Source organism: Notolepis coatsorum (genome assembly GCF_963971535.1).
Source record: "Notolepis coatsorum genome assembly, chromosome: 11".
Taxonomy (NCBI): domain Eukaryota; kingdom Metazoa; phylum Chordata; class Actinopteri; order Aulopiformes; family Paralepididae; genus Notolepis; species Notolepis coatsorum.
The window spans coordinates 70,184,060-70,201,102 of NC_140175.1; the positions used below are offsets into that span (position 1 = coordinate 70,184,060).

General features: G+C 44.1%; 1 protein-coding gene across 1 annotated transcript in view; it reads left to right on the forward strand.

Moving 5' to 3' along the window:
- Positions 1-17,043, forward strand: part of man2a1 (mannosidase, alpha, class 2A, member 1) — a 134,968-nt gene that overhangs the window by 66,100 nt on the left and 51,825 nt on the right. The window contains exons 8-10 of the mRNA XM_084325487.1: positions 5,409-5,595; positions 9,341-9,518; positions 9,798-10,000. Coding sequence (XP_084181613.1) covers positions 5,409-5,595; positions 9,341-9,518; positions 9,798-10,000 — 568 coding nt within the window. The remainder of the gene's footprint in view (positions 1-5,408; positions 5,596-9,340; positions 9,519-9,797; positions 10,001-17,043) is intronic.

Sequence of the window (17,043 nt, forward strand, 5' to 3'; positions counted from 1 at the left end):
TATTATCACTACCATCACCACCACCACCATCACCACCACTACCATCACCACCACTACCATCACCACCACTACCATCACCACCACCACCATCACCACCACCACCACCACCACCCAGCGTTTCCGTTAGCCGGTAATTACCGGTATTTTACCGGCAAAATCTGTTTAAGTCCGACATATTTTATCTCTCCGGTCTTAATGTCCGGTGAAAATAATTCCCTGAGTCTAAGCACAATTTGATTATTTGAATTGTATTAAAATAGGCAAAAATTAAATAGCCTATGCGATGAACGAAACGATCATTACATTTGTTTCCTCGTTGCTTCTAATAATGACAACGACGTTGTCGGCGAGAGCTTAGTGCTGGTTGTGCGGACTTTTCTGAAGCTGTAGAGCCGCAGTACCAGCAGTACAATGCAATATTCCAGCAGTACTCCAATTCAGCCATTTTCAGCCAATGTTGGGTGGGGGGCGCTGTTGTGCGGTTCCCAGAAAAGAGCCAATAACAGCTGAACAGCTTCTCTGCAGCGCCATACTCTTTGCAAATAAGTCGTTGCGAGGTGGAGAGAGTCGTCACGCAAACCCACGATAATGTTGCCGTCTCTCTGCTTTCTCAGTTCTTCGCTTGATATAATTAATACAAATGTCCAATATAACGGAATTCGTTAGCTCATAAAAATGTGATTATAACAGACTGCTGTTTAGTGTCGGACCGACTGCGTATCGGTCTATTTTATTTCAAGTCAGCAGCAGCACGGAGTATCGAGGGACTTATTTTATTTGGAATATATTAATGACTGTATACGTGAAGTTGAACATTATGATATGTGTGACGTGTCTGATACAACGAGGTGAAGCGATGTCGACTCGAGATTCATTTGGGGGTGCGTGTGACAGAGCTGCTGCAGCGGGAGCTTGATGCTGGTAGCGTATCGCACTAACTTGAGAGGCGAGAGATAGTAATTTGATTCTGCAAATCAATTTCTCATTCTTCGCTTGATGTAATTAATACACATGTCCAATTATAACGGAATTCGTTAGCTCATAAAAATGTGATTATAATAGACTGCTGTTTAAAACTCTGACCGGAATATCTCGAATATGTCCGGTGATAGAAATCTTGCAGGACACTCAGACCGGCACGAATATGTTCTAACGGAAACGCTGCCACCACCACCACCACCATCACCACCACCACTACCATCTTCACCACTACCATCACTACCATCACCACCACTACCATCACCACCACTACCATCACTCAAAAAACTGAGCGCCCTCCAACCAAACAAGGCCACTGGCCATGACAACATCCCCTCCAAATTCCTCAGAGACTCAGCAGCAGCCATCACCCCAGTCATCACACACATAATAAACCTCTCCATAAAACAGGGACACGTCCCCAAGGACTTCAAAATTGCGAGAGTAACACCCCTGCACAAAAAGGGCAGCAAATTAGACCCGGGTAACTACCGCCCTGTTTCTATCCTTACATCCATCTCGAAAGTCATGGAAAAAATAGTATACGAACAGATCGAAAAGTACCTTGCGGAAAAAAAAATCTAATCTACGAATTCCAATCTGGCTTCAGAACATCCCACTCCACTGACACATGCCTTCTCTACTTGAACGACCACATCAAACAAGAGGTGGACGCGGGCAAATACTGCGGCATGGTCATGCTGGACCTACAAAAGGCCTTCGACACTGTCAATCACACCATTCTGATTGACAAGCTAAAAGCAATTGGTTTTGATAGTTTATCAGTGAGCTGGATACAATCCTACCTGGAGGGGAGGGAACAGATGGTGGAAGTAAACGGTACACTATCCCCCCCCCTCACAGTGAGCTGTGGTGTTCCACAAGGAAGCATACTAGGACCGCTACTATTCCTAATTTATGCAAATGACATGTCGTCAGCTTGTGACTGCAACTTGTTCCTGTTTGCGGACGACTCAGCCCTGCTGGTCTCTGACAAGAACAAGTTACAGGTTGAAAAAGCCCTCAGCTCGGAACTAGGCAAAATCTGCATATGGCTCGCCGACAACAAACTATCATTACACATGGGCAAAACAGAGTCCATTCTCTTCGGTTCAAATAACAAACTCAGCAAGACCGACGGCTTCTCGGTTACAGTGGGTGACAATATTATCACAAGGAAAGATGAAATTACCTACCTGGGTTCCATCCTAGAGGCTAATCTTTCCTGTGATAAAATGGCATCCAATGTAATAAAAAAAGTCAACCAACGAACGCGATTCTTGTACCGGATCTCCGCTCTGGTAAACAAGAATACCCTGAAGACTCTAGCAGGAGCACTCATTCAAGGGTACTACGACTATGCTTGCACCTCATGGTACCAAAGCACCTCAAAGGCACTAAAAAACAAATTACAAACATCTCAAAACAAGCTAGTCAGACTACTACTTGACCTGACTCCTAGAACCCACCTCACCCCTGCCCACTTTGACAACCTAGGATGGCTTAGAGTAGACGACAGAGTACAGCAACTTGCAATGGGCCTGGTCTACAAGATACACTACGCGACCAAGGTACCCATGTACATGTCAAAATACTTCCCAAAGGTCAGTGAATACCACGATCACAACACCAGAGGGAGCTCCACAAATCATGTAAAACCCAGATTCGGATCAAACAAGGGACTAAACACGTTTCGCAATTATGCCACATCAATGTGGAACGCCCTGCCTAAAGCTGTAAAGGAATGTGAATCACTACCCACCTTCAAAAACACTCTCAAAAAACACCTACGTGAGACTGCAATTCGAAACTGGCCCCTACAAATGTCCTAACCTAGTTGTACAGTAAATGACCAAGTAAGGCTTTGTCAATATTCCAATGTACAGTGTAAAATGTGTGTGTGTCCCCTTCCCAACCCCCCCCCCCCCCCCCCCACCTCCAATGTACAGCCCTCACCCAACCCACCCAACCCCACCCCACCCAACCAACCTCCTCCAATGTACAGTTTCTATGCCAAATGTATATACACTCCTTTTCTGGACACTTTTGTATCACAAACAGTACTGTATTTGCAAATCTGATATGTCATAAATGTATAGATGTAGCAGTACTGTCTATCTGTATGTCATGTATGTCATATATGTTATGATGAATTGAAAATGGGGGACCCTGATGTAAACAAGTCGAAAGTCTTTCTCTGGTCTGCATCCCCTTAACAATTGTATGTATTGAGCTGTACTGTACTGTACCCATTCTGCAATCTGTTAATAAACTTTTCAATCAATTCAATCAATCAAAATCACCACCACTACCATCACCACCACCACCACTACTACCATCACCACCACTACCATCACCACCACTACCATCACCCAGGGGCGTAGCTGGGGGGGGGGGTAGCTTAGGATGATTCCAAGGGCCCAGCACTGGGGGGGGGGGCCCCAAAAAAAATAAAAATAATATTATTAATTATTATTTACTCAGGTGTATTATTGATGCTCTCATTGATACTATGTTTGTTTCTGAAGTGTGTGTGTGTGTGTGTGTGTGTGTGTGTGTGTGTGTGTGTGTGTGTGTGTGTGTGTGTGTGTGTGTGTGTGTGTGTGTGTGTGTGTGAGATATATAGAGAGAGATGGGGGGCTTTGGTAGACTATTGCATTGGTCCATTCATTGAAGATGAACGCAATGCGACATCCTTTACTAGGCTCACCCACCAACAGTGCAGGTGCTGAACTGCTGATCCGAATGTATAGGTAAAAACCATATTATGCGTTTTCATCAATAAAAAAAATGGCCAAAAAAAAATCCGTTTGCGCGCTTACGCGCGCTCGCATTCACTGGGGGCCTACAAATACATTCTTTCATGGGGCCCAGAATCTGGAGCTACACCCCTGCCATCACCACCACTACCATCACCACCACTACCATCTTCACCACTACCATCACCACCACTACCATCTTCACCACTACCATCACCACCACTACCATCACCACTACTACCATCTTCACCACTACCATCACCACTACCATCACCACCACTACCATCACCACCACCACCACTACTACCATCACCACCACTACCATCTTTACCACTACCATCACCACCACTACTACCATCACCACCACCACTACTACCATCACCACCACTACCATCACCACCACTACCATCACCACCACTACCATCACCACTACCACCACTACCATCACCATCACCACCACTACCATCACCATCACCACCATCACCACTACTACTACCATTACCATCACTACCACTACCATCACCACCACTACCACCACCACTACCATCACCACCACTACTACCAGTACCATCACCACCACCACCATCACCACTAGGGGTGGGGGAAAAAATCGATACGTAGTAGTATCGCGATACTTTGCGTGGCGATACTGTATCGATACAGTATCGATATTTAATTATTCATAAAAAAATTATATATTAAAATAAAAGTTAAGTTCAGTTAAGTTGGAATATGACTGTAATACAAACAGTTCAGTTTGTCAGGTACATGCAACACAGATTACAGTGTTTACATATAAAATACCATGTTCTGCAATAAAAATTATTGAAGTGAGATGAACAGACTGAACTTTATTTTATTAGATAAAACATGTTGACAAAGTGGGCGGCTACGTGGCGTAGTGGGCAAGGCACTCGCCACAAAATGCTGGAGACGCTGGGCTCGTCAGTTCGAGCCCAGCGCTCCACATTTGCTTTCAGTTTAGCTGGTCGTCCACAGTAATACACATTGGCCGTATTACGGGGAGGGACACTGAAGGGTGGGGATCGGGCGTTGTGGACAGCGACTCCTACAGGTCGGTTGGTGCGCCTGCGCAGTAGAATCAGGAAGTGTCGGGGGCAGCGTGAGCCTCCCACGCGTTACTCTTCGCCACTGAGAGATCGAGCTGCGCAGGTGAAAAGATGCGACTGCTGTTACCTCAAGTACCGGAGGGGACTTGTGCTATGTATGACTTAGTCCACATTGCAGCTTGTGGGAGGCAAGAAACAGCGTCCGTGACAGGGGAGGGTTGAATTGGATGATACGAAATTGGGATGGGAGAAAATATAGAAAATGGGAGAAAAAGTGGATAAAAAAAAAAAAACATGTTGACAAAGTTGTACTTTGCAGTTGAAAAAAGGTAATAAATGAAATTTGATAAAAAAAAATCGTAATACTCAGCGTATCGCGATATATTTAGTATCGCGATACTATCGTATCGTGACGCAAGTATCGCGATAGTATCGTATTGTGAGGTCTCTGGCGATTCCCACCCCTAATCACCACCACTACCATCACCATCACCACCACTACCATCACCATCACCACTACTACCACTACCACTACCACCAATAAATGGTTAGATCGGAGTGGTTCCTGACAGAACTGTTCTCTCTCTCTATATCTTTTCAGACCCCGCCTCCAGGACGGACATCCTGTGCCACATGATGCCGTTCTACAGTTATGATGTCCCGCACACATGCGGTCCCGACCCCAAGATCTGCTGTCAGTTTGACTTCAAACGGCTGCCCCCTAGCCGAATCAACTGCCCATGGAGGATCGCCCCTCAGCCAATCACGGACAGCAACATCAAAGAGAGGTAACCGGCCGCGTGGTTCATATCGAAGTGTGTATCCGTGAACAGTCGTAGAGGTTGGAGGAGTGGGCGCTTGTGATGCACACTGTTCTTCACGACACAGTGACATTTGAGTCTGAATTTTTATCTCATATACCGCCATGCAAAAGCTCCCACTTTATTCCGTAAAAAAGTGATTGATCCCCGTCACTCTTTCCACTAAGCGGCAGTAATGCGTTCAAGTCTAGTTCCAACCCATCACTAAATCTCAAATGGGAAAAAAGCTGTGTTGCATTCTGGTTAGAAAACAGGCAGAGTCTTCTGAATTTGCCTCTTAACGGCACACTAGTTATAAGGTTGCATCAGGTCTACTGGGTAGATAAAAAAACTGATTTTTTATCTCTTAGTCAACAGTATTTAGTCTGTTGAGCAGAGTGTTCCAGGAAGCAGGATTACAACAACCAGACTTTGTTTTATCTTTCTTCTTGACTGAAAGCTGCCTTTCTGTCATCTTCTACAAGTTACCAAAGACGTTTCAAAATAACTGGAGAAACGTCCAGCCTCCCTCTCAACACAAGCTGAAACTCTGCATTTACAACACAAGACAGAATGAGAGCAACATGGCGTGGGGCACATAATCGTTTTATCTCGATTGTCTTCGTAGGCAAAATAGTAATTGAAATTTAAACTTGATTAATCGCCCAGCCCTACCGGCATTAGATCTGGAGTTGGTCTTCGGGCGCTGGACTTTCAGCTGTCCACTGCTCCTAAAAAGTTAGGATGGGTTAAATGCAGAGCCTTCCTGGTATATTTAAGATGTACAGTACTTGGCAAATAGAGTCAGTTTTTTTCCTTTTTTGATGATTAATTATTAATAAAGTAGTTTGTTTGTGATTTATTTGTAGTCTTTAATCCGGCTAACTGTCTATTCCGGCCCCTTGGAATACATATCAGTGTAGTGATGGGTTGTTCCCAAATTGAATAACACTGTGTGAATGACCGTCTTTGGAGAACATAAGGAATGGATTCTTCTCAGTGACCTCGTCCCCGGGCGATCACATGAACGTTGAACACTAGGCTAAAGAACGCTTTCAGGTCCCCAGAGTGCAGACTGAGCTCGGAAAGTCAGTGTTTATGTTTTAATGCCTTGGCTTCCTGGAATGATCTTCAACTCTTCAACTCTAAAAATCAATACCCCACTATCCTATAGACAGTTTACAAACATGATTACAAATGCTTCAGTATTTGCCACCTGTGTCTGCTTTTCATATACATCACATCCCACATAAAGGGGCGACAGTGGCTCGGGAGGTAGAGCAGCCGCCTGACAATCCAGAGGTTCCCGGTTTGATTCCCACTCCTCCGGGGCAGCGTGTCGAAGTGTCTTTGAGCAAGACACTTAACCCCTAATTGCTCCCGATGAGCAGGTCGGCACCTTGCATGGTCGCCTCCGCCGTCGGTGTGTGAATGGGTAAAAATGTGAGGAACAAATTGTAAAGCGCTTTGGATAAAAGCTGCTATATAAATGCACCATTTACATCCCTCCTGCTGAACTATCACTTACAATGTAGACTGGCTACCAGGTTAGAAAAATGGGACACGTGAAAACAAGCCACTGTGGAGCTGTGTGACTTTTTAGTAATGGTATTCTAGTGGGCCAGTTCCCAGAGCGTCCCTATATTGACCCTATGAAAACACATAGTACGTCACACTGTACTTGGCAGGTGAACTAAGCAGAGAGTCCAAATTGAGTTTTATTTCCCTTTTTAAGAGCTGGTGTTTGAATGCAGCAACAGAGTGACAAGGATCAACCTCACTGATAAAACAGTGAAGATACAAATGTATTGGCATTGTCCCATCTGTCTATCTGCCTTATGACTGTCTTGTCTGTCTTCTCTCTCTCTCCCTCTCTCTCTCTCTCTAGTCTTGATTCAGGCTAGTTTGGATGTATTTAAAAGGATTTGATGGGACATTCATTGGCTCTTAATCAACGATGGGCAATCTGTTTGTCTTCATCTGTCTGTTGGTTTATTCCCCCCCCCCCCCACACACACACGCTCGCGCGCACGCTCCCCACCTCGACCTCCCACGCACCGCGTCTGTTTACTACTCCTCCAGGGGCCGCATGCCTTGGACATATATTGTAAGGAATCCAAGTGGCTCCTGTTTATGTTTATCTATGGTTTTCCTACTGTATCTGCCTAGCAGCCGCAGCAGCAGCACCCCCAGTTATTTGTTTGTCGCCCTCCTTCCTCAGGGTCCACACGCAGCTGTGACAAGAAGATTGTAAGACAGGGGTTCTCAAACTTTTTTATACCACGACCCCATTTTATTTAGGATTTTTTTTTGGCGACCCCACACTTAATGTATTGTGTAATTTCAACATGGAATTAAGGAATATCAAAATAAAAGCACACGTTGTTGAACTTGATCATGCATATGTATTAGAAAATGTAATTACAGCACTATGTTATCAATACACATTTATAAAACGAGACATATTTAGCCAAAATATGTTGCCAGAACATAAAAAAAAATTCAAACCAATGCGCTGTCACCTGTCACTGTCACCTACCCACAACCCCACTTTGGGTCGCGACCCGTAGTTTGAGAACCGCTGCTGTTTCGTTACAGGAAGAAAGACAAGTTAAAAAGTATTTCAGGAAGAAAGACGAGTTAAAAAGTATTTCTGGAAGAAAGACAAGTTAAAAAGTATTTCTGGAAGAAAGACGAGTTAAAAAGTATTACTGGAAGAAAGACGAGTTAAAAAGTATTACGGGAAGAAAGACGAGTTAAAAAGTATTTCTGGAAGAAAGACGAGTTAAAAAGTATTACTGGAAGAAAGACGAGTTAAAAAGTATTACGGGAAGAAAGACAAGTTAAAAAGTATTACTGGAAGAAAGACGAGTTAAAAGGTATTTCTGGAAGAAAGACGAGTTAAAAAGTATTACTGGAAGAAAGACGAGTTAAAAAGTATTACAGGAAGAAAGACAAGTTAAAATGTATTACTGGAAGAAAGACGAGTTAAAAAGTATTACTGGAAGAAAGACGAGTTAAAAAGTATTACGGGAAGAAAGACAAATTAAAAAGTATTACTGGAAGAAAGACGAGTTAAAAAGTATTACTGGAAGAAAGACGAGTTAAAAAGTATTACTGGAAGAAAGACAAGTTAAAAAGTATTACTGGAAGAAAGACGAGTTAAAAAGTATTACAGGAAGAAAGACAAGTTAAAAAGTATTACGGGAAGAAAGACAAGTTCAAAAGTATTACTGGAAGAAAGACAAGTTCAAAAGTATTACAGGAAGAAAGACAAGTTCAAAAGTATTACAGGAAGAAAGACAAGTTCAAAACTATATATCCATGCCACAATAAAGGCTTTTCAACTTCTCTTTCTTCCTGTAATACTTGAGTGGCTGGGATCCAGTCTTGTTCATTGTGATCTGCGGTATGCTACTTCCACTATTGTGTTATGCTACTACTCTCTCAGACTGTCTCTCCCGAGGTCTGCATGCTTTTAGATTACAGAGAGAAATTCAAGGTGTTTCTGCGTCATCATTATATTATGTGGTTTCTTTACCTGTTTACCAGTTTGTTTTTCCTCTTCTCTCTCTCTCTCTCTCTCTCTCTCTCTCTCTCTCTCTCTCTCTCCCTCCCTCCCCCTCCCACCCCCCCCTCTCTCTCTGCTGTTGGACTTGTTCTTTGTTTGGTCGTATTTATCTTTATCCTTTCATTCATTCATCCGTGTGTTTGTTATCTTTCTGATTCCCAGGGTCAACCTGCTGTTGGACCAGTACCGTAAGAAGTCCAAGCTGTTCCGGTCCTCTGTGGTTCTGGCTCCGCTGGGTGATGACTTCCGGTACACAGAGGCCTTGGAATGGGACCAACAGTTTAACAACTATCAAAAACTCTTCGACTACATGAACTCTCATCCTGAACTACATGTCAAGGTCCGTTTCAAACAGTGAATTTTCAAACTTTCTCAGGGGACGTAAATTGAATGCAAGAATACGTTTGCTCGCGATCCAGAAGTGATTTTGCAAGGCGTTCTGATGGCTAATCGAACAGAAATTCAACTGAAATGTTGTTAGTGGAGGCAGTTAAGTTTCTCTCATCTGCCTCACAATGAAGGAGATGTACCCTCAGTTATAAGAAACCATGTGTGTAATATATATTGTAAGACCACGTTTGTTCATAGTTCTGTCTTGTGACATCCCGTCCCGACTCAGGCCCAGTTTGGGACCATCACAGACTATTTTACGGCTCTGCGGCGACAGTTGGCGACCCCGGATCAGCCTCAGGGTGTCAAACTGCCAGTGCTCAGCGGAGACTTCTTCACCTACGCAGACCGAGACGACCACTACTGGAGCGGCTACTTCACTTCAAGACCGTTTTATAAGAGACTGGATAGAATCCTGGAGACACATCTCAGGTATAGAGTCAACAATGTCTGGCCTCTCTGTCTCTAATAATAACTTGGATTTATATAGCGCCTTTCAAGAAAACCCAAGGACGCTTTACAAGGCAACAAAGAAAAAATAAAGACTAAGGACAAAAAAAAAATAGAAAAAAATTAATAATACAATAAAGCAGGGGTTCCCAAAGTTTTCAGGCCGCGACCCCCGAAATAACGGTGTCAGAGAGCCGCAACCCCCACTATTATAGGAGGTAAAACAAATATATAATAATAATAATCTTAATTCATAATTTTTTTTTTATTTTTTTTTTTTTATGGAAATATATGGTTGCACACACACTAATACGTATTGGAGGCTTTTAACCAGGGCCAGACTGGGGAAATCATTCAGGCCAGGAAATATAGTGCGAAATATAGCGTGAAATATAGCCCCAGTCAGGCCACTTTTTAAGCGGGGGGTCCCCCACCAGGAAATTATTTGTTACAAAGACTTAATTTCCTGTATTCTGGTGCAGGAACTTTTTTTATTTGTACCCTTTAAATGCCAGTGTTTGTGATGGCATCACAAATTATTGTTAAAAAACAGGCTAGCATATGTATGATTAGCAACAACACTGATTTAGATGGATTTTCTGTTTTTTTGTAATGTCAGATTGAAAATAATACAATCTTTTATTCAACTTCAGCCCTGATCATAACACCACATATTCATTTTATAATTCTAACCCTTTAACACAATGGCGCCCGACCACGGATACATCCGTGTTTCGAATCCAACGGTTGAGGACCAACCACGGACATGTCCGTGGCAAGGTTGTTTTGGCTTTTATTCCATTGTAATAACCTACTCGATGTCACCGAGCAGCACTGCAGAAGTACCCTACTCTTTGAATTCGAAAAAGTGCATTACCGGCCAGATCCTCTTAGGGGCGCTATCTCGATAATGCAGTGTTCCCTGTGGCAGAAGTTGTCTTGTTTTTTCTGGATTTACAATGTAGTTTTCTGCTAACATGAAGCGATGCCTATAGCCTGTAGCTTGGAATACGTTTTGGGACGCGGATTTCAGTGTGCAGTAAAGGAATATATCATCAGCCAATGGACATATCGATCTACCAGACGATCGATCGATAACTGGGAAATCCTTTGGGGGATCCAACCGGCCCACGGTAAGATTTTTTTCACGTAAATTACATGCTGATCAGACCTTGTTATGATAGCCATCCACCCGGTCAACGAATGTGGCTACTGAGGCTAACGCGGTTATTGGTAATCAATAATCAGAAACGAGGTCCCCCCCCCCCTTTCATGCATTCATGATGGACCATCATACCGATCATATGCAGTTTGAGTTTTAACTGTAGCTTCTGTATATCCGAAATGCCATTGGATTTAACGTTAGTAGCTTAGCGGCCTGTATCTCGCCTTCCAGGAAATATACTAGTCCAAATCCCTTATAACGCTTATATTCAAGACGCTATAAAAATGAGAGTGTATTGATGAAAAAATTATTTCTTTAAGCCATTTTGAAGGGACGGTTTTTGGTGTCAATTGACAATGAGAATGGACAGATAGCAATACTATAAAGTATAGATTTAGCTCTACAAACAGCCCCACGGACTATGCAAGTCTGTTTAGAAATGCTGGCCGTCTAGAGTGATTTTAGACGGATCCAAATGGCCCCGAAAGTGTTAAAGGGGAACTATCTTATAAATGGCCTTTTTGAGTGTTTAGCATGGTTTCCTAGCTATGTGAACTTATATTAATATGATCTATGTCTCTAATTCTCATATTGGCGCATTCTTCCAATTCTCCTCTCACAATATTCACCCTCACTGAACTGAGTCATCTGAAAATGTGCTGATTTGTGATGTCAGAGAGACACCGCTGCATGATAATGTGGCTGTGTGGCATCAGGTACATGATGAGCTGCACACAGTGGTTGGAGCCCAGGCTCAAAACGGCTCGAGATCTTGAGGTAGAAAAATGCTGTTTTTGAGGACTTGATTAGAAATACAAAACAATGAATAAAAAAAAAATAATTACAGAGGTGTTCCATAGACTCACAGGAATTGTGTAAAAGTACCCAAATAGTGAAAGAAATAGTCAAATAGTTCCCCTTTAAATGCCAGTGTGTGTGATGGCATATATTTGCAATATATCAAATGCAAAGTAGATTTTTCTGGGGGGGGGATTATTACAGGCTAGCATGTGTCAATGATTAGCAACAACACTGATTTTGATGGATTTTTTGTTTTTGTAAGGGTCCCGCCTCCACCAATCACATGCGGCTCCCTTTGTGTGTGTGTGTGTGTGTGAGCAAGAGAGAGAGAGAGAGAGATAGTTCTCCAACTTGTGTGAGTTGCAGTGATCTCCTGGTTGTTCCCCACCTAGGTTAAGATAAGATAAGATAAGATATTCCTTTATTGATCCCCTTGGGTTATCTAACTATTGTGCCGCTACAACTATAAACACTGGCCTGGCCTGGCCTGCTTCTAAGTTCAGTGGCCTGACTTTTTAGGGGGGGGGGTCATCTGGCGACCCCCCGCGGCGGCTCCCACTTTGGGAACCACTGCAATAAAGGACAGGGAGACGACTAGAGGCCGTATGCCTTCGTGAAGGTTTGTGGGTTTTCAGGGCTGGAGTCCAAGGATGTAGCAGAACGGATCTCAGCCGTGAGAGAGTTCCAGAGGGTGGGGGCCGCCACCCTGAAACCTCTGACTGTCCCCAAAGGTTTGCAGGCAGGTGTGAGGGGTGGAGAGCAGATCCATGTTTGAGGATCGCAGCCTCCAGGAGGGGGTGTAGGAGGAGGTTAGATAAGTATTGGGGGGCAAGGGTATGGAGAGATTTGTAGCTAAGGACGAGGATCTTGTATGAGATACAGGACTGGGTCTCAGAAAGGGTCTGCCACAGAGTGAGTGAAAGCTGGAGTCTGGAAATGTTTTTGAGGTGAAAGAATGCGGTTTTTGTGACAGACTTGATATATAATCTATAATCTCTGCCTGGTGTCTGGCTGCTTCACCTCGAAACCACTTTATAAGAAACACATCTCAGGTATAGAGTCCATATCTGGCCTCTGTTTCTGTTGTTGTTGTTGTTGTTGTTGTTGTTGTTGTTGTTGTTGTTGTTGTTGTTGTTATTGTTGGCTGTGTGTCGGAGCTGAAGCTCCTATCATTACTGATACCCATACAGTGTAATGAGTTTGGATTTTGCAACATGGCTGGTTTTATCAATTTTGAATGAGGGGAATGGAATGATACGCAGGTAACCCCCACAACCACCATACACACTCACGCACGCACACACACGCACGCACACACACACACACACACACACACACACACACACACACCAAGTGTATTGCTAGCAAGGGCGACACATTGAACAACAACAACGTCCTTCTTCACCTCCCCTCACCTCCTTGTGCTGTGCTTTGTCCAGTGTTGACGTTGTTGCTGTTGTTGTTGTTGTCATCGTCTCTCGGTTGGGGCGAGTTGGGATTATCTGGGCCAAGCTGCGTATGGTCCATAAATCACTAATGTTACCTCTGTGTACATTGATCATCATCATAATAGTAAACCCCCACTTAAGATTAGAGATAGGGATGGTAAGGTTAGGGTTTAACGCATTCTGCGCTAGTCATGAGAAAAGTCGGGTTTACTTGCCAACCGTTCAGCGCCAATCACGAGAAAACTCGTGTTTTAATCGTTATTTCTTTTATTAGCTATATCCATTCATTTTTATTTTTTTACCTACCTTTTGTCCTCCTTTTTCTATGATTTTTCTCCCATCCCAATTTCCTCTCGTGCCAATTCTCCCTCCCCTATCCTGATCGTTGCTCGCATGTGCCCCCTTCTGGCCGGTCGTAGGGAGGATAGAAGCCCATCACATGTCCCCTCCGATACATGTGGAGGCAGCCACTCACTTCTTTTCACCTGCCAGCGCGGACTCTCATTGGCGAGGTGTAACGTGTGGGAGGCTCACACTGCCCCCGCCATTTCCTGTCTTTGCTGTGCAGGCACCCTGACCGACCTGTAGGAGTCGCTGTTTACAACGACCAGATTACCACCCATCGACTCCCCTCCCGCTCACTCTGCCAATTGAGTCAGTATGACGGCCGGCCCAAGCCGGAGGCAACGCTGACAGCCGGATTCGAGACCGGTGTCTCTTGCGTTGGTGACGAGCGCAATGTCCGCTGCGCCACCCAGCCGCCTCACTATTAATTTTTCATCCATCCAGCCTGATGTTATCATTGGGAATGGGTCTGAGCTTGCAAAAGGGCAAATACCGCCGCCTATGCCTTCCAGCCGGTATTGCACTCCATTAGAAATGGTGTAGTTTATTTTCTGGGCCGATCTGAGCCGTGCGGGCGGGGTTTAAATACTCCGGCAGGACTAGCGTTTACAACGTTACATCTGCGATGCTGCCCCCCCCCCCCCCTCCCCTTCATATGCAATGCCGGACAATGTGGGACAGACCTTCACGAGCAGTATTTGGAATGGCGATTAGATTATTTTTTTTGCATTACATCAGAGACCAGGTAAGGACTCTATTATATCCAATCTTGCGTTGATCTGATATTTCTTTCTACCGCGATCAAAGCTGTCTGTGTGGAAGGTGTTGTGCTTTTTACCGTTGGCTGCGGTGGGGCGGCGAGCGCCCCGCTACGAGGGCCATTTCATGTATGCACGAGGAGACATAATAATGTTAATCTAGCGTTGATTTCAGGAAGATTCGATAATCAGGCGGAAAATGACAACGTGATAAGTGTATTCCACTAAATAACACCAACTCAGATGGAGTTTTCCACCTGGCCGCTGTGTGTATCTGCATCAACGGAGGCACAGTATTCCAATACACATCATACATCCTGCGCAGGTATAATCACTGAGGCCACGTCTGGTCTTTTGTGAGTCAGAGGAGCGCAAAGTGCCGCGACGTGCATGCGCGAGTGTGCGTGACAGCCCTGCGCAGGTATATCGTCTGGTCTTTTGTGAGTCAATGTGTACTCCGATATTTGTGATCGACACTGTCTCGTAACTAAAGCACTTCCAGGGGGGGGGGGGGGGGGGGGCTTTCCAGGCCAAGCATATAAAGCTGATGATAAAGTTGATTCATTTAACCTGGACACTCGCAATGGATAGGTCTGTTGTCAGAAGCGGCGCGTCACGTGCGTGTGTTCCAAATGCTGGCAAGAGAAAGGCAGAATTTAGTAGTAGCGATACCAGAACTACTATGAAACGGAGTAAAAGAAGTTATGATCCTAAATACTTGGCATATGGATTTACTTGGACTGGCCAAGAAGATGACCCGCGACCACAGTGCGTTTTGTGTTACGAGATCCTTTCTAACGAGAGCTTTAAACCAAGTAAATTACAGCGGCACTTGGAAACTAAGCATCCTGAATTTAAAACGGTGATTTGAAGCCCATCATCTGTAGCCACATAGAAGGGCTCATTGATACATTTTGGAATTATTTCCCCGAAAGAAAGAGCACGGACAATTTGAACAACTGTATCCAAGATCCGTTCATTGCACATGGCGCTCGCAACAGGCCTCCCTCTGTCTGAGCAGGAGGCGTTGATCGATCTTTCGTGTGACGAGCTACTGAAAGTCAAGTTCACTGGACAGGCCCTCGCAAAGTTTTGGATATCAGTCCAGAACGACTACCCAGTGCTGTGTAATGCTGCGCTGAGAAAGCTTGTTCCGTTTGCATCAACATACCTCTGTGAAGCGGGATTCTCGGCTCTGACATTTAAAAAAAATAAATGCAGATCTCGCCTCAGAGTAGAAGCGGATCTGCGCCTCTTTCTCAGCACAACGCAGCCACGTATCATGGAACTATGTTCAAATGTACAAGCACACCCTTCCCATTAAGTCTCGTTTTTGTTTATTCTTGAAAAGCACATGTGAACGCATAAAAAATGGCTAAATATGCCTTGATCGTTTTATAAATGTGTATACAGAAACAATTCCGTTTGATAATATTCATTCATTTCATTAATAACATTCTTGTCATTCTTGTAATTCCTACACTACACCGTTACAATGATATATAAAATATCATATTATATTATTCAATATGCACATGACAGAAAATATTATATGCCATATAATATTTTCTGTCATGTGCATATTGAATGGGTATTATTAATCTGCTATTACTACTAATACTAGCCGAGAGTAGGTCAAATTTGGGCTGGTAGCTCTCGGCTAGGTGGCAAATTAAAAAGTAAATCTTGGTTCAAAAAAGGTTGGGCACCCCTGGGTTAGATCAAAGAATAATTCATTCCTTTTTTAGGTTATTCTAATAAGTTTTGGCATTGAAGCTTAGCCAGTGCGTGCGTGCGTGCGTGCAGGCTGGCGTATGTGTCTTGTGTGTGCAATGTGTGCGTGGTCCTGTCTCCTGCTGTTAGTACAGAGAGCTGGCAGCAGTAAACTGGTTAACGGCCACAGACTTCAGGCCAAAGCAGCTTAAAGCTCCTACATGGTTTGGTTTGGCAGCACAACAGCACTGCAGCACAGAGCAGATCCACAAACCTGCTGTGGCATTGAATGCCATCCAGACCCTCCACCACGGTACCAGGGTGGCGTCCATTCAGTCAGATCAAAATGTAAACAGATACTGTGACAGAGGGCCGGAGTTGATCCCAGCTGGATCTAGGAGGTGCAGTGTGTTGAGACTTTTGTACCTAGGAATACATTTTGATCTTGTTGTTTTTCTTCCGTTTTCCGTTAGTCCAGAAGTAGTATTTCCCAAGAAATTGGTATGGCTTAAAAAAACATGTGTGATTAGAAGCGGTTTTGGTAAAAGGTGAGAGCTCAGAAAACGATTTTCTCATAGACTTCAATGCATTCGATGGAGAATTCTCTTCCTGTTTTGGCTCGTGACTTTTCACCTAGATCCCTGATTCGCTCATTCCCACACGGGGTAGCAAGTAGCATTGGGGTACTCATTGGTTACAACCCTGTCCAATAATTCTCGAGATCGCCAAATGATTGATGGAGGTAGAGGCTCGAGAGTCGGGAGTGGTATTTGAAAAAATTCAAAGTCTGCCGTG